The 17,729-nt window shown below is 49.5% G+C and overlaps 2 protein-coding genes across 2 annotated transcripts; both read right to left on the bottom strand.

Moving 5' to 3' along the window:
- Positions 1–1,584: 1,584 nt before the first annotated feature.
- HOXA4 (homeobox A4) lies at positions 1,585–3,276 on the bottom strand. Its single transcript, XM_030308142.1, has 2 exons — positions 2,555–3,276; positions 1,585–2,002 (listed from the first exon to the last, which is right to left on the bottom strand). Exons 1-2 carry the CDS (start codon positions 3,186–3,188, stop codon positions 1,656–1,658), a joined length of 981 nt encoding a protein of 326 aa, XP_030164002.1. The 5' UTR covers positions 3,189–3,276; the 3' UTR covers positions 1,585–1,655.
- A 10,851-nt stretch (positions 3,277–14,127) lies between these two features.
- On the bottom strand, positions 14,128–16,489 carry HOXA5 (homeobox A5). Its single transcript, XM_030308141.1, has 2 exons — positions 15,595–16,489; positions 14,128–14,608 (listed from the first exon to the last, which is right to left on the bottom strand). Exons 1-2 carry the CDS (start codon positions 16,487–16,489, stop codon positions 14,358–14,360), a joined length of 1,146 nt encoding a protein of 381 aa, XP_030164001.1. The 3' UTR covers positions 14,128–14,357.
- Between the last annotated feature and the right edge of the window lie 1,240 nt (positions 16,490–17,729).

The following is a 17,729-nucleotide window of genomic DNA, read 5'->3' on the forward strand; positions in this document are numbered from 1 at the left end:
TTGCACTCATATAAGGCCAGGTGACAGTTACATTCTAGGGGTGGCATGTGTTGGTTTTCTGCATCTTGTTGTAGGATACTCCTTCGGTGACAACCAAGTCTAAATCCTCTTTACTGATCTGTAAATCAGCACATAAACACTATGGTTATAGAGACCTCCCTGGGTTTTGATTTTCAGCCTTTGAATCTAAATCTTTAGGTTGGGCAGAAAGATCCAGGAGCACTTAAGAAAAGTGACCCTCGCTCAGAGTTGAGCTTTCTTCCAGCACTGAATACTCCCAGGTCTGCCTTGCTTGGGGTATATTTTGAGGGTGGCATTATGCTTTTTCTTTCCTCAGAAGAAACTTTGGAAGGTTTATTAGGAAAATTCAGTTTATTTTGAAAGCTCTGGCTTCAGAAGGAAAGAGGTAAAGAAAGAAAGACAAAAACCCCGAAGCTGTAGTGAAGTGAACCTTAAAGACAGCCAAGAAACAAAAAAGCAATCTCAATTCTTTGCATAAACTATTTTTTTCTATCTCCAGGGAAACAGGCAGATTAAGTGTGAAGGTGCAATAAATACCAAAGGGACCACTTCTTTCCAAGTGTGCTCAGAGTTCAGCCTGTAGAACAGCTGCAGGAACTCCTGGGCCCGAAGCACTGCGTGGTTTCACCTTTCATTGCAGGGAAGGACACGTTTCTATGCCTTACAGAGACTTGAAGCCTGAAAGCCTGGCCAAGTTTGGGAAGAAGAGGAGCCCTCTCAGAGCTCAAGAGCCTTCCTGCTCTTTGGAACTTTTCCCACCGTGGGTCAAACTTGACAAGAGTTCAGCTCAAGTTGAATACACTCACACAAATTATGTGAGCAGTCAGAATCCAAGTGAACATAACTTGAGCCATCTACAAGATTTTTACACACAAGGGCAGACATCTCCATCCAGAGAACCTTTTTTTTTTTTTAATTAAAAGTAGGAAACATACAAATGTGTCTTAGAACTTTTAATGGTTTTTAAAACAGAGTTTATTCTTAGCACATGGCTTTTTATATAGCCACACCACAATTTGTACAGTTGCACATGGGTCGAAATGCACTCCCCTCTCCCCCGAGATTGTGCCTCAGAATAAGACAACAATATCTCTACAACAATATTTTAAATAAATGCAAGGAAAGGAAACTAACATGTGTCACATCTACCATCAAGGTCTATACATTTTGAGAATTAAATAATCTTGTGAGGTCCACAATGTCTACTCGTTTATTCAGTTCAATACAAGCTTGTATGAGCTGCCTTAATGTGGAAGGGGGAGGTAGGGAAGGTGGGGGAAAGGATCTGTTTCCTTCTGCTTGCAACAAACATACAGGTATATGTCCCCAGTCAGCGTGGGCTATCCAGCTGACTTTAGCCATCTCAAAAGTATTGGTTGCCAAGTGGTCCTCCTCAGGTACCCAATCCTGGCGGCCTTATTCAGGCCAGACAGCATCCTGGCTATTGTCTGCTCTTAGTTGGCAACCAGCACACTCTCTTTGGGGGAGAATGTCTTCTTTTTCATTATCCTTTTCGCCAAGCTGGGTTTTGTTTTGGGGTCTGTTATAGTCCAGACAGGTAGGAGTATGGGGAAAGGGGCAGAAGAGAGGAGAAAAACAGGTGGGGGGATGAAACTGGTCTAGATCTCTGAAGGTTATATGGAGGAGGGAATGGGTGTTGAGGCGCCCTGGTGGGGGTGAGGATGCAGGTGTGGGCTCTGAGTTTGTGCTTTCCCTGGCGGGCCTGCTGAGGCCGAGGCCGAGTTGGAGGATCGCATCTTAGTGTTGGGCAATTTGTGATCTTTCTTCCACTTCATCCTCCGGTTCTGAAACCAGATCTTGACCTGGCGCTCGGACAAGCAGAGCGTGTGGGCGATCTCGATGCGGCGCCGCCGGGTCAGGTAGCGGTTAAAGTGGAACTCCTTCTCCAGCTCCAAGACCTGCTGTCGGGTGTATGCGGTTCGAGAGCGCTTGGGCTCCCCTCCGTTATAACTGGGGTTGACTGAAAGCCCATAACCCCGAAGGAGAATGCCAAGGAGGAGGGAGTGGAAGAGAGGGAAAGGAGGAGGAGAGAGAAGGTGGGGTGGGGAAGAGCAATTGGACATCATCATTATATAATAACCTGACACCAAGTTCACGCAAGATACATAAAACGGCAAAGAAAATGTTTCACAGGCTATTGACAACGGGAAACACCCGAGAGCCATAAAGAATGGTGCTGGGCATTGGGGCTGAAGAAAAGCTTCAAAGACACATGGCCTGAAGCCTCTGCCAGGGCAATTAAATTTATGGGGGCTATAATTACTGCCCTAACAGTTTGGCGTCTCGTAAATCTCTCGATAAAGGGACCCCGGGTACAAAAGGGTTCTCACGTTAGGATCAGGCGGTTGGCTGGCGCGCACACACCCACATCCCACTGTAGCTTGGGCCAGATGGGGGCTCCCCTCCAGAGGCCCCCTTTCCCTCGGCCTCTCCCCCTGACCCTCACCGCGACCCCCGAACCCCGACCCGGCCCCAGCCCACCCTCCCGCGCCTCCCCGGCGGCGCCACATACCGGCGCTGACATGGATCTTCTTCATCCAGGGGTACACCACGGGCTCCTTGCCTTTCAGGCCCGGCGGGCTCTTGTCGGCCAGGAGCAGCGGGCACGCGGGGGCGCTGCCCCCTGCCGGGACGCCCGGGGTGGCGGGAGCCGCCTCGCAACGCCGCGGGGGTGCGGGGGGCGCCGCGCGGTGCTGCGGGGGAGGTGGCGGCGGCGGCGGGGGCTGCCGCCCGGGCGGCAGGACGTGGCTCGCGTGCAGGCCGTGCGCAGGACCCTTGGCTCGCGCCGGGGGCTGCTCGGGCTGCGGCTGCCGCCCGGGGCTGGCGCCACCGCGGTAGCCATAGGGGTAGGCGGCTTCGGCGGCACCGTGCGCGGGGTAGAGCGCGGCAGCGGGGTAGGAGGGTTCGCGGGCGGCCCGTGGTGCGTAGTAGGTGGCGGGGGGCTCGCGGCTGTTGCCCGCGTGGGGGAGCTGGGGCTGCTGCGCCGGCAGGTGCTGGGCCGCGGGCGCTGGGGGCTGCTGGTAGCTGGGGCCCCCGCCTGGGCCGCCGTCTCCGCCGCCCGGGCCGCTGTGCTGCGCGTACTCCTCAAAGGGAGGGAACTTGGGCTCGATGTAGTTGGAGTTTATCAAAAACGAGCTCATGGTCATTAATTTGTGAAGTGCAAAAATACTAATTTTTCTCGCGTTGTCGTTTTTCTGGGCTCGCCGAGGCCCCTCCCCCTCCTGCCTCGCTTCCCATCCCCCCTTTCCTCAGCTCCCTTCCCCTCCCCCGCTGTCAAGCGCCCACCCCTCCCCTCCCCTCCCCCTCCCGCCGCCGCCAACGCCACCAAAGTTCGCGCCGCTCCTCCCCCCCTCCCGCGCGCACGCGCGCGCGCGCTCGCCTCGGCCCCACGCGCGCCCCGCCTAGTACCCCCACGTGACCCGCCCCCGCCAATGGGCGCGCCGCGCGCGCGGACCCGGATCAGGAAGCGCGCGGGCGAGTGATGGATGCTGCTGTCCGGCCCCGGGCGGAGGGAGGGAGCTGGAGCTTTGGTCCCCCCCAGCCCCCCAACTTTGGGTCCTGCTGGCAGTTCGGGCCCTGCCAGGGCTTCTGGTCCTCTCGGACGCCCGAGTCGGGCCCTTTTCGTACCCTCCTCCTGGTCTAGGCCTCGGGGCAGCCGAGTGGCCGCGGCCCATCGCTGACCTCGGGCCCAGCCTAGCCTGTCCTGGCGTCTTCTAGGGTTCGAGGCCGGCGGAGGGAAGGAATGGCGTGAGGACCAAGGAGATATCCTGATTTTAACCGTGGCCCCGGATTAAAACGAATAAGGCCAACAGATCCATATTTTCACCAGCTGATCCCCTTCCCCACAACGTGCTCGCCGAGTCCGCCCGAGATCCCCTGCTTTGAGAAGCCCGGCAGGAGCCGCAAAGGGTGGGTGGGTGAACAGCTGGGAGAAATCGGCCAGAGGAGCAAGGCCATTGCAATGTAACCGGGTGGGCATTTTTCATTTTTCCTTCCTTTTAGAGACAGAATCTGCTTGAATTTTTAGCTAAGAAAAATCAAAACCTTTCTGATAGCATCTCATTTTGATGGAGATGTCGGTATGAGACTTAAACATGCTTGCATTTAGTAGGTGCGGCCGTGAGAGAGAAGATAGCCAAAGGGTGGGAATAGATAGCGACGCCCCCACAAAATCGAGCTTGGAAACCAGCAACTTCCTATTTCAGAACAATCCCCAAACAAAAACAAGCTAGGGACAGAATAGGTACCGTGCCCTGTCTGATCGCTGACGGGTCTTTTCCCCCCGCTAAGAATTTTAGATTTTGTCTTTTGGACGCTGCTTTCTAAGGCTGTATCTGAGGCTAAAGTTACACCTACAGGACAGTCTATAATTTCTGAATTGCTGAAAATTAGCATATTAACGATATCAGTAGCTCTGGAAAGGGGGGGGGGGGGGTGGAGAGGACTGTTGCCTGCCATTTGGTAATTGAAATCTGATGGGTAAACTAATTACGCCATTATTAAGAAATAAATTACTTATTAATTCCACCTAATGTTGATCTTTGAAGTAAATACTGATGCCTTAACTCATAGTGTGTACTTTCCCTTTCTTTTCCTGAGTGACAGACACACCTGGCTCCTCTACTTTTCAGCCCAGATTAAAGCAGTGCAAAGTAGCATAGTCACCATTCTAAAAATACTTTCATATTGGCATGCAAAGCAAGGATTTTTCAGCTGGCGCACCTTAGTTGGTTTTTCAGAGAGCAGGATAAACAGCCTTCTCACAACTGAGTCTCAACCGCAGACAAGGAAAGTTATAGCCTAAGCCTGGAGATACTTCAAAAGGAATGTCAATTCTATCTTCATTTATATCGGTTACTCATATGAGTTACTAAATGCTGGAATATATCCATTTGATGGATAGTCATTTAATGCTTAGCCACATAAAGCCTATTATATGGGACTAATCTTTAAACTAATTTAGGAAAAGAGGTTAAAAAAGGGATCATGTTAGCTTTCCAACTGGAATCACCCTGAAGCGGTACAAAGAGGTTTCCCACATTGGATGTGTGTCTCTGAAGAGTGCTGTACATCGACATGGGGCACCCTGAAATTTTTTGAAATGAAATCTGAGCCACAGACAGAAATCAATCTTTAGACATCCTCTCTAGAGTTGGGGGGAAATCTAGCCTGTGATACAGCTGCCTAAATCTGTATTTCTCAAAAGCAAGAAAAAATAATATAGACATATATACTATTTTATATGAACAGTATATACATATATAATTTGCAGAACATAGCTTTCTAAGCTTCAGGGGGAAAAAATGACAAGGAAAATTTGCCTTCCTCCTTATGTCGTCAGCCTTGAGTACTAGGGTCTTAACTATGTCTGTTTAGTATTATTTACAGACACTAAAACACAAAATTCATGTTGTTTAGCCTCAGAACCTTCTACCGAGTTTCTATTTTAAAGTATTAATGAGGCACAGGCACTGTTTTGTATATGGTTAACCTAAACGGGTTAACTGTGCCTGTGTTTTATGTGGTTCTATTACTTGAGGAAGATGGGCTTACACAGAATCCCCCAAGGCCTGTAACTTGTCTTTGTGGTTCCTATCATAAACACAAACGGAGCCAGGACCACCAAGTGTTATCTCACACACCGACATTTTGACATTTTACTGCAAGATTTATGGCTGTAATAAACAATCTCAGTACCTTTTCTGATCCTTCCACAATCTCTCTTTGCAAGCCATAGCATCGTTCCATTGAATCAAATAATCTTTTGAAAAACACTTTAAAAAGCACACACACAAAAACGTCTTGCCTTTACACAAGATCCAACACACCAGAGTAAAGCCAGGAAGAGTCTAACTCAATTAATAAATAAACTGAAGTTTACCAGCAGCATCTCGCCAGAGAAAAGATGGGATGCCCTGAAATCGAGCAGAGAGAGAGCATGCTAATCTTCTCACACCAACTGGCTCCAGTCCCTAGCAGGGTGAAAGCGTTATCCTTTTCTTGGGAAACTGGTGAGCACATTTGCTCATTTCCACGTGCAGAGATAACATATATTCCCAACAAAAGCTTTCTTAAAATCCCATTAAATGAAATAACTTTTCATCATGTCCTCGAATCCCAGATGGAAGAGGAGAGCGAAGGGAGTCTAAGGGAGAGGGAGGGCGAAAGGGAGGCAGTGTTTGCAGCCTAGTTTGAATCTGATTTGAATCATTTTGAATATATTTGGAACAGCCTTCCCTCTTGAATGCAACCCTGTCCCAAGTTTCAAAGTGACCGAACAGTGACACCGTGTGCATTTTGTTTCTTATTAATCTTACACATTGACAGTCTTTGTTAAATCACAAGGCGCGCCCTTCACCAGCCGACATTTTCATATTTGTTAGACGCGCTGACCTGAAGTTCACCTCGGCCTTGGACTTTGCGCTTCTAAAAGGTCTATACAGTGCCTTTTAGAGAGCAGGGTGCTTTGCCCAGGTCACTCCTTCTCAGGGAAAACCAAGGGGGAAAAGCAAAGGAAATGTAAACGTTATGGAATGTATTGACTGTATTTGTCCTTTGTTCTTTAGAGCGAGAGTTCTCCAGACTGTTCTGTGTCTGGAGCGCATACAGGAATAGCTGAATTTCAAAATGCCTGATGGTGGTATTTGAGGGCTTCCCCAATACCTACACTAGGCATACGATTTTAGAGAAGCAATACTTAATCAGCCATTTGACCAAGTAATTGTTTAAGGGCAGTTTCCTTGTAGTAGTTTATAATAGTGGACACAACCCACACATCAGGATTGAAATTGATATCAGGATTAAACATGAATTTTAACCTGGATTGTGCAAGAGGCCTAAAGATAAAAATCCTCCAAATAAAAAAAGTAGGTACTCTAAAAGCAGTAACTTCTGCAGGTACTTTTTTTTTTTTTAACTACAAAAAGTGGCTAAGAGGTGTCTATGCTTCTTGAAGCTGACATGTTTCTAAGGTGTGGCATGCTTTTAACCAATAACACAATAGCAAAGTTTTCTTGAAGAGACACATAATTGTCTTGGTGAGTAATAGAGGGGGTTTCAGTTTTCTTCATTTCGCTAGCCCAGATGTGGTGAAGTGTTCATTGTTGTAACAGCAATCACCACAGTTGTTTCCTTCTATTTTCATCTGGCACACCCCCATTTGGCTTCAAGCTCTTGGCCAGAGTAAAAACTTTACACATTGCACAGTGGAAGCAATCTGATGACTTCCATGAAGTCAGTGCTTGGGAAATATTTACTTTGCCACTAAACGTACCTGGCACCAGGAAATCCAATCAACCAGAGTATATTGGGATGATCTCAAAAATCCCTGCAAGAGTCCACATTCTGAGTAGTTGAATTAACTTCTCTCTAAAGTTAAAAAGAACAACGTAGAAAAAAATTGCATTTTTCTCCTCTGTTTTCCTACACTGATTACTTAAAGTTCAGTAGATAGAAAAGGAAACTATGTCCCCACCCCCCAAAACAGATTCTAATGGCACCAATGGCTAATGTCCGGTGCATGAAAAATAAAATATTGTTTAGTTTTCCACTTGCAACTCACACATGAGGCATTGGTTCCAGTTGGCTTCCTTAACACACTATTCCCTTTCTTTTCGACCCTCTCACCCTTCCTCCTGAGCTTGCTTCTCCTCTCCTTAGCTTTTATTCCAAATGTATTTTTAAAGAGTCTTTTCTGGAGAATAGAAGTCCCTCACGGTGGTCTTAACGAGGTGGTCTGGCATTTATGGATTCCATTTTCCTGTCCAAATGGAATCTTCTTTACAGATCAGTCATTCACCTACAGACGGTGGCATTTCTCTTACATTTCGTTCAGGGTTAACAACAAACGTAATGAAAAATTTCCAACAACAAGAACATGTTCACGGTACCCATAAGCATTTCCTCGCTGGTGGAAGGTGGAAGAATCCTGCCCTTCGAGGAGCATTTCCACTTCTTTCCTCCCCTTCCCAGCTCTGAGAACTCTTTGCGACTAGTGGGTGGCGGTTTCACAAAAACCATTCTGTGTTTGAAAACTGCAAAGAATACATTTTGCAAGGAGTGCCTATGCTTGCCCTTGTCCTCACACACTATCGGGACCATTGTATGAATGAAAAAGAAAAAGAGGCTGGCCAATCAAAATAACAATTTTCAAACAAAGGAAGTTTCCTGCGCCTTCTCTTGCTTTTGAAGGTATGGTGAAACATTGGAGACTTGCTACATTATTTCTTAAAGATCCACTGATGAGTTCTGAGCTTTTTAATTTTGTGACAAACCCACAAACAGCCTCCTGGTTCCCCAACATCTGAGGTGTCGGTGCTTCAGTCATCTATGCCTATTTACCTGCTGCTATTCCCTCAGAATGGGAGCGATAATTCAAGATGAAATACAGCACGTATTACTCTTGAAAAGAGGAATTTTCTATCCTTTCCTCCGTAATTGAGGTCATTCAACCACTAGGGTTCACCTGGAGTCCATACCATGATACACGCGTCACTCCGAGCCATTTTATCTTTTGTGCTGATAGTCAAGATCGCAGCTCTAACATTGACATCAAACTCTGTCTGGGCAGATGACTAAGAGTGCTGCACAACATAAACTTTTGACCCTCAACTTTTTGACCCGCAGTTGCAACGCACTAACCACAAAGATACACAAAGCTGTGCCTCTTCTTTCAGGGGGCAGGGTTCCCCCCTCCCAGGACACCCTGCTTCTGCCGCTACCTTTTGGATTAAGAGGGTGGATTGGATATTTTTGTGTTTGTCACTGTATTCCCTGTCAAATCAGCCTCCTACCTCTTCTTGTCAGCACTTAAATAGGAGTGAGATTGTTTTTAAAATCACTTATCATCACATTTACAGGGAAAATTTGGAATAGGACGGTGGAACCTTGAAAAAAGTGAAAGAAAATAGAGGATGGGGAGAAAGCAGGCAGTGGGAACCGGAGGCATTTTTCCCCCCTTTATTTAAAAATAAAGACGCAGCCCTAATTGTTGGGAGAGCTGGCCCAGGCAGGCGAGTTGACTGTGAACTTGTACTAAAGCGTGCTCTGCTGGCGATTCCTAGGGTGTGCAGATTTATCTTCTCTGCATTTACTTAACCCGGCAGTGAACTGCACGAGCGTCATTTGTTAGGCGATGACAGACTTCACCTCCAGCAAGGGCTGCTTCACAAAATCGCAATAATTACCCAATAACCTTCATAACAAATATTATTATTGAAAAGACTGGTTTGTGGGGAGGGGACCTGGTGGAAGGACAGCTTCCTTTGTGAAAAAACACCAAACAAAACAGACCTAGGCATATCTTCACTTCTGGGGGTTAGAATGGCCAGCACTGTGGGTCCCCTCTCCTATGTGGGTGGGAACCTAGGCTGACCCCCTCAGCCCCGTCTGGAAGCCCCGTTTATAGTTCTGTCATTGACTAGAAAGAAATTCTGCCTTAGAAGCCAAAGGGATGGAACCCACAACATTCTGCACTCTCCATGGTAGAAGAACCTCGGGACAGACTCTGGAGCTAAGGCAGGGGAGAGGCTTCGAAGGGCAACTTTTAAGCTAAAAGGATTGTTTTCCTCTTTAATAGCCCATCTTTCAGGATGTAATTTGCTCCCCCCTCACTAATTGTTTGGCTATAATACTCTTCACATCTCAACAAATGAACATGACTCTGTTTCTGGTAGAAAATTCTGTCTTGCTCTCCCAGAGCCGCCAACAACGAAGCAGGGGAAAGAGCTGGAGAGAAGGAACCTCGGCATAATGTTGTGAAATCAGACCATGGAAACCCTTACAAACCCCTAAGTAAGTGTGACCAGAAGCTTCCTATTATATTTATAGTTCAGGAAATATTGTCTCTTCAGCTTGTAGAAACAAACGAGGCCCTGCACATACTGAACACCTTCTCCTCTTACAAGATGAGGAGCACAGACAGACATTTCTGCCACCGGCTAAGGCTGGATGTCTTCATAAAGACCTTAATGACAGAGATTTTTTTTTTTCTCCTAAGTAAGTTCCTCTGCAAAAACAACTCCAAAGAATGTACAAGAAGAAATACCTTACCTACAAAATGAGCAGGTAACAAGCCATCCTCTTTACTATGCTTCCTATGAAAATAGGAAGAAAAAAATTCTCCAATAACACTCACATAGGTCTGATTGGATGCTGTATGTTTTTAAAGTCATTTAACTCCATGTGAGTTAACCTGCTCTCTTAGAAACTCTGAAGTTTTATAAAGATTACAACAGACAGAAATAAGCAAGCTGACCGTATTTATAGGCTGTATTTTTTTTTTAACTCAGGGGAAAGATTGTCTATATTGGGTAATGCTGGATATCGGTCCAATAGCCTTTCTGCCCACCCCCACACCCCAGGGTGAGATGTGGCCACGGAGGTGGTGTGGACGCTTCCTCCAGGCAAGCTACTCAAATGAACCTGCCAGAAGTCCTATCACTCTTTTCTGCTACTAATTTTAGTCACCAAGAAATCACTCAACCAAGATCACCAAATGAGTAACTAAAATAAAACCTTAACCCAATATTTTCCAAGAAAGAACCCAAAACTCAGAGCAGCAAAACAAAAACTCCAGAATTCTCAGAGACACACAAAATAACAAAAGAGAACGCAAATAGAGTTCACATTCTAGTTCCCACTAAGATGCGGACACTGCGCGCTGCAATGCCAGTCTTTTCACAGGTCATGCAAGACGACTTCAGGGATTTGCCTTGCCACTGGTTCAGAGAAGTGGGACTTGTGGGAGGGTTTTGATTTTTCAAAAAACTTCCCAGGTTTGTTTTTGGGCCTCTGACTTTGGGGACAACTGTTGGACTTATGTTGAGTGTCTGCACAATAAAGTTTGTTGAAATTCCAAAACTGCACTTGAAATCTTTTCACTTTAAGCCCTTAGCAAATATCTTTAGCAATTAGCACTTGAGAAAACTATCCAGCTCCTAAAGAGACAGAAGGTCCTAATTTTTTGTTTGTTTGTTTCACTTCTGAGTTGGAGAATTTGGCTTAATTCTTCCAGGGAATGGGGGAAATCTGCAAGGTCCCTTGTGGGTATCCATCTAGAGAAAGACCCCAGGACAGGCCACAGCATCCCCAGTCACTTTGTCACTGAAGAATGTGAGGGTTTGGGGCCAGAGGGGGTGGTGGCTGAGGCCAAGTTGGAATTGTACCCAGGAAAAATTTACTTCACCTTACTTCGTGGTGGTGCAATATTGGGAACTGTTTTGGAAATCATAGATTATGTAAATTTCCTGGGATCAAACAGAAAGAGCAGCTAACAAAAGAAAGGCGGAAATCTCCTACTGACAAACGACCAATTTCTTCCCTAAACTACCCTTTATGATGTGTCAGGAAAAACAACCTAATGGCTCTGGGGACTTTTAAGTTGGGCATTGAAGACACCTCGACTTCCCCTCAAACTTTAGGGCACAGTTTGGAAGAGAGAGTTTGTCTGTATGTTGAGGGGGAGTAAATTTCTCTAATCTTTAGTGTTATCTAGGGGGATCCCTAAGTTGCCTTTTGAGCGTCCGGTGCCTGCATGTTTTAATTCTACAAAGGAGGAGAGGAAAAGGAAAGGAGAGAGCGAGAAGAAAGGGAAGGCGGAAGAAAAGAAAGCGCTTTAACTCCTTTCATTTAGCCTGGGGATTCAAAGACTAAAGTTAAATCCGGCCATAAAGTTTATTGCTTCAGACTCACAGGCGGGTGAGAACAGTCCCACCGAAATAAAAAGAACGTGCAGGCAAACAAGGTTCAGGGCCTGGTCCCGGGTGCGGGGGAGGGGGTGGTGAGCCCTTCCCCCCCCCCACCCCCAGGTGGGGACCCGCGGTCCCCGGCGTCCTGGGCTCGGCCTGGCAACCCAGGGGCCCAGCCTGGAGGTGCGGCCGGCGCCTCGCCGGCCTCTGCCACCCTCCGGCTCTCCCGAGCCAGCCTGAAACTCGGCCCCGAAGGCAGCCGCCTCAATTCAGTGCTGCCAAATGACCCCGGCCCGCGAAGACATATTGCCACAGCCCCGTAAGGAATCCCGCCAGAGTCCGCCTCGGCCCAGCCCGGGCCTTTCTTTCAAACTCCAAGCACTCCCCAGCGCAGCGCGGCCCTTGGCGCCCGCGGCCGGCGCCCCACAGTCTCCCAGCCCCCACCCTAGGGCTCCGCTACCCCCCGAAGAGGCAGCCCCGCCAGCCCCGGAACGGGGGGCGGCCACGCCAAGTCCCCCACACAGGCCCATTCGCACACAAAAATCATCTTTTGCGCCGGCGAGAGCAGCGGAAGTCATTAACATTCGCGCTGGTGCAGCAATTAAAGTTAGGCCTGGGGACGCGGCGGCCACAGGCGCTTTTCACCGGGGTGCCTCCGCAGAGCTGGCTTCTGGCGCTGCTCTTGTGGGCAGAGGAAGAGTTGGCTCTGCCCTTTTGAATTCAGAGGCAACCTCCGAGTTACTGAACCACAGAGAGAGAGAGAGAGAGAGAGAGAGAGAGAGAGAGAGAGAGGGAGGGAGGGAGGAAGGGAGGGAGGGAAGGAGATCGAGGAAGAAAGTTTTCAGAGTACAAATAAACTTGAAAGCGCTCAGGAGGCAAGCTTACCTTAACTCGGAGGGAGCCATTTTTCAGAGAGTTTTGAGAACTTGTGGTTTGGACACTTCTGGACCTAAAATTGACAATTTGAATGACCAGGCGGCACACGTAGCCTGCAAAAGAGTCAAATGGAGTCCAGCGTCAGTGAGATTATATGTTATGTGGTATATAATGTTGGATGTCAACTCCCCAAAACCATAAAACTTACTTTAATGGCCCCACGTGACGTTTTATAGCCAGTGAGCCGATCTGTCTGTGCTATGGATGATTTTACGATCTAATTCATAGACAAAACCCTATTCATTTGGCACCCAAATGTCATATAGCCGGAACTGGGGCTTATAAAGTTTACTGTTTTATAACTTTTAAAAGGAAAGACGGCATCAGTGTAAGCAGTCGGTAAATGTGCAAATCTCTAGTTGCGCTTTAGCTGCCCTGAGGAGTTTCCCAATCGAGCTAGGATGGGGTAAGTACCTTCCATTTGTAGCAAATTAATTGTAGCAAAAGAAGCCAACCGGGCTCAGGGTGAGGAATGGGAAGGGGTGCCTGGGTGGGTCAGAGGCAGAGGGTTTGGGGGCCACAATGTGGCACAGCAGCCTCTTCAGCAAGTGGAGGCCTAGGATGTGACCTCAGGAAAGAGGCAGCATCAGTGTGGGCCCTGAGGGCTGTTAACAAAGCCCTGTGCTTTGCTCCTTTCTCTCTCTTCCTCTTTTTTGTACCCAGCGAGTTAACTTGGTTTCCTCAGAGATGGGCAGGTCGGACTCAGGCTTGAGAACCACCTACAGCGTTTCCACCTTCTGCCCTGCACTCTGATGGGTCAGAGTTAGGGAGGTCGCGGGTCAGGGTGTTGGTCTGAGGTCTCCTTCACAGGCAGGCTGCTCAGGTAGCCTCAGACTCCCTGCCTTCCAGCACTGGACAGACAGACGGAAGAACAGAAAGAGCCGCTTGCTATTTGGCACAAACCAGACCAAGAGAACTTACAATAGAAAGTTTATTTTTTTGTTTCCAGTCAGTATTTTTTCCTTAAAAACAAATACAAAAAAAAAAAAAAAGCTGATCACAGTTTGCTTAAACAGCCAGACTCGGACAATATTCGTAACTTTGTTCACAAAAACATACATCACTGAAGCTGCGCTTATAAGAGCCACTTCCAGAGTTCGTGCAAAGGGTCCTACAAAGGCACGCAGGGACACACCGCTTGGAGTCACAGTTTTCGTCACAGAGTCACTAGTCACTACACGTCAAACAAGTTAAGTTGTGTCTCATCAAGTCACCTCTACAACAGCATTAATTACACAAGGAATATAGGTAGTTTGAATAAAAATATCTTTAACAGCTTGGAGCTATTGAGACAGGAACACTTCCACTCACATGCACAGTTAAACAACTGGAGTGCAACACAACATTGGCACTAAACGAGGTTGAAGGGGGACTTTTTTGTGTGTTTTTTTTCCTCTTTTTTTTTTGTTATAGTTACTTCAAGTAACACAGCTTGCTTCATATAAATAAGTTAAAACATCTATTTTTTTTTTCAAGACAAAGCCATTCAGGACAAAGAGATGAACAGAAAGCAGATCTACTTATACAGGCGCTATAATGGCAATAAACAGGCTCATGATTAAAAGATGAATTAGGGCAACAAGAACAGGGCTTCTTCACAGAAGGAACACAAGGGAGTTTCAGAAAGTCACCTTAGTACTGACACTACGCGGGATCCGCTAATACTGCTCAGTACTTTAAACGCTCAAATACTCAGGGGCGGAAGGCCCCTCCCGCCGCCGCCATGCTCATGCTTTTCAGCTTATTATCTTTTTTCCACTTCATTCTCCGGTTTTGGAACCAGATTTTAATTTGTCTCTCGGAGAGGCAAAGAGCATGTGCTATTTCAATCCTTCTTCGGCGGGTCAGGTAGCGGTTGAAGTGGAACTCCTTCTCCAGCTCCAGGGTCTGGTAGCGCGTGTAGGCCGTCCGGGCCCTTTTGCCTTCCGGGCCGCCTATGTTGTCTGCAACAGAAAAGTCAGCGATTTAGCCACCAACTCCTCAGCCCCTGGTTACCCAAGTCAGCTGGACGAGCCAGGGTTCCTGAGCAAGGAACAGGGGAGAAAAAGCTCAACAAGTCCTCTCTCCTCACCCGCCCACCCCTCCCGAATTTCCTTCCCTCTTCCTTTCTAGAGAGAAAACAATACAATTTGGACTCTGGGAACAATCGGCCCATCTGAGGCTGGAGCCGCGTCCCGAAGGATCGCCCGGCTTTCCTTCACCCCTCTCCTGCCCTCTGGCCCTGCCCCTGGCACCCCGAGGCGGGGAACAGCCCTCCCAGGCAGCCCACCTCTCAGAAACCCACGGAAGCCAGGCCCTTTCCTGAGCGTCCAAGTGGCCTCCAGGTCACCCTCCCTTAAAGTTCCAGCCCCGCGAGCCGCCTTCTGTTCCAGCCTGCACGCTTGGGGCGCCTGCTTTCTTTTTCTTCCCTTTCCTGCTGTCCCTTCTGCTCCCAAACTTCAGAATCCCGCCGGCTCTCGCCTCGATTATTCCCCCCCCAAGCCCCTTTTCGGGGACTCTAATTAGTAACGCTGTTTCCCCAGCGTAGCCCTCCTCATAAATTATCCGTCCTGACAAGCCCGATTCACGGCCCCTACTGCCATCCTCTACCTCTCTGCGCCCTGCTCGGCTGGCTTGACCCGGGAGCGCGTTCCGAGGCGCTGGGGTTCGATATGGCATTTTTCCTTTTCCCCCCGTTGCACCGTCTAAACTTGCTTGGCCAGCGGCCCTTCTCCACCACCCCCCCTCCCCATTTGCGAGCGCTGGGCGCTGCAGAGAAGAGAAGGTGAAAGGAGGGAAGCACGGGAAGGAGAACGGCGGGGAGAGACTCCACAGGGCTGGGAGAGGCGAGACCAGGAGAGAGATGGGGAGAGAGGGCGGTAAAGGAGAGAGGGGGGACCGAAAGCCGCGCCCCCGCGGCCGCGTGGATTTAGAAAAAGGCTGGCTTTACCATGACTTATGTGCAGCTTGCGCATCCAGGGGTAGATCTGGGGTTGGGCGGGCGGCGCCGGGCTCGGCTCGCTCTGCGCGCTCGCCTGCTCGCTGCTGGCGGGGGCGTCCTCCTCGGCTCCGGACGCCGTGCCAACCCCCTCTCTGCTGCTGATGTGGGTGCTGCCGGCGTTGGCCGAGGCGCCGCTGGAGTTGCCCAGGGAGTTTTTCCCGCCGTGGTGGCTGTCGCTGCCGGGCGAGGGGGCCACGGCGGAGCAGGGCAGCGGGTCGGGCGGAGGCGAGTGCGTGGACGTGGCCGGCTGGCTGTACCTGGGCTCGGCAGGCGCCGCGCTGGCGCCGGCCGCGTAGCTGCGGGCGCGCTCCCCGGAGCCAAAGTGGCCGGAGCCGGAGCGGCCGACGCTGAGATCCATGCCATTGTAGCCGTAGCCGTACCTGCCGGAGTGCATGCTCGCCGAGTCCCTGAATTGCTCGCTCACGGAACTATGATCTCCATAATTATGCAACTGGTAGTCCGGGCCATTTGGATAGCGACCGCAAAATGAGTTTACAAAATAAGAGCTCATTTGTTTTTTGATATGTGTGCTTGATTTGTGGCTCGCGGTCGTTTGTGCGTCTATAGCACCCTTGCACAATTTATGATGAATTATGGAAATGACTGGGACATGTACTTGGTTCCCTCCTACGTAGGCACCCAAATATGGGGTACGACTTCGAATCACGTGCTTTTGTTGTCCAGTCGTAAATCCTGCCTGATGACCTCTAGAGGTAAACTCGTGCACTAATGGGGGAGTTGGGTGGAGGCAAGAGGGGTGGCGCGCGCGCCCCAGGCGCGTGCCCGCCACCCGCCGCCGCCGTTCAGTCGGACTCGAGCGCCACCCGCTGGAGGCAGGGCGCATCGCTCCGCTTCCGACCGAGGGCTGCAAGGGCCGGGGTCGAATTGAGGTTACAGCCCATTATGGCAAAATTATTGCATTTCCCTCGCAGTTCCATTAGGATGTACCAATTGTGAGGCCGTCAGCTGCCGATCGCGCGCCCGGCGAGGATGCAGAGGATTGGGGGGAGACGGTGACTTGGATTTTATTTACAACAACTTTATTTCCCCGCTGTGCAGCCCCTCTTATTTTTGTGTTGAGGTTGGGGTCGGTTTTGCCCGTCGTGCCGGCAGCTCTGAAATTTGAAAATACAGATATCACCTTCGGGGAAGGGGGGAGGCCATTTAGCCAATTGGAGAAATAAATCCTGCCCGCAGCAGCAGCTACAATTACGGCTCTGTTTTTTTTTTTTTGTGAGTGCATGAGGGACAGTGTCCCTGCCGCTCTTAAATGACAGGCGTCTATTAAAGATAGCTTTTGTGTAGTGTTTCTCCGAGGCGAGGTCAAATTCCATACACTTTTATAACCGGAGTCGATTTTTCTTTCGTGCAAATATGGTTTTCGTGTCATTAGTTCGCTATTTGATTTGCTTTAAGTATCCAGCCTGGAGAATCTTCACCACCAGGTCCCTTTCCTCGAGCCAGCCGGGCCCCAATTCGGAGGGTTCTCGGTGAACCCAGCGAGTGGGCCCAGGCTCCCCGCAGCCACAGAAGCTGTTTGGGGGCTGGGAATCCGTGGGCCGAGTTATTAGGGTCTTGCTTAGATCTCCAGGAGTAAAATGAGGGTGCTAATGGAAGCATTTCGTGTTAGTGCCTAGGATCTTCGTAGTTATTTTCCTGGGTCCTGAAAGACGAAAGTGAATCACGAATGTAGCCGAAAGGCATGGAGGGTACTTCCCGCTGGAGGCTGAGAGTCGCAGGCACCCCTGGCACATTTGGAAACCAGGACTCTTGCCGTTCCCATGGCCCTGGGCCCCCTCCTTAGGTCCTGAAAGCTACTCTCTGGTGGCTGCGCAGGCACTGTCGGAGGCGGGGATCCGGGATCCGGAGCTGGAGACTTCGGGAGCCCAGTCTCTCCCGGGGCTGTAAAGTTCCACCCGCGCTCAGGTTGGGTCGGCTCAGCTGAGGCTGCTTCTCTTCCACGGACGGTCGCGCGCGGGGCCGAGAGACAAGGCTGTCTCAGGGCCCCCTTTGTTCCTCACGCTTCTTCCTGTCTAGGGGCGGCCTGGGATGCCACCAAAGTGCTGGGGCCCCAGCCTTTATGC

This window comes from Lynx canadensis, chromosome A2, assembly GCF_007474595.2.
Source record: "Lynx canadensis isolate LIC74 chromosome A2, mLynCan4.pri.v2, whole genome shotgun sequence".
In the NCBI taxonomy this organism is placed as follows: domain Eukaryota; kingdom Metazoa; phylum Chordata; class Mammalia; order Carnivora; family Felidae; genus Lynx; species Lynx canadensis.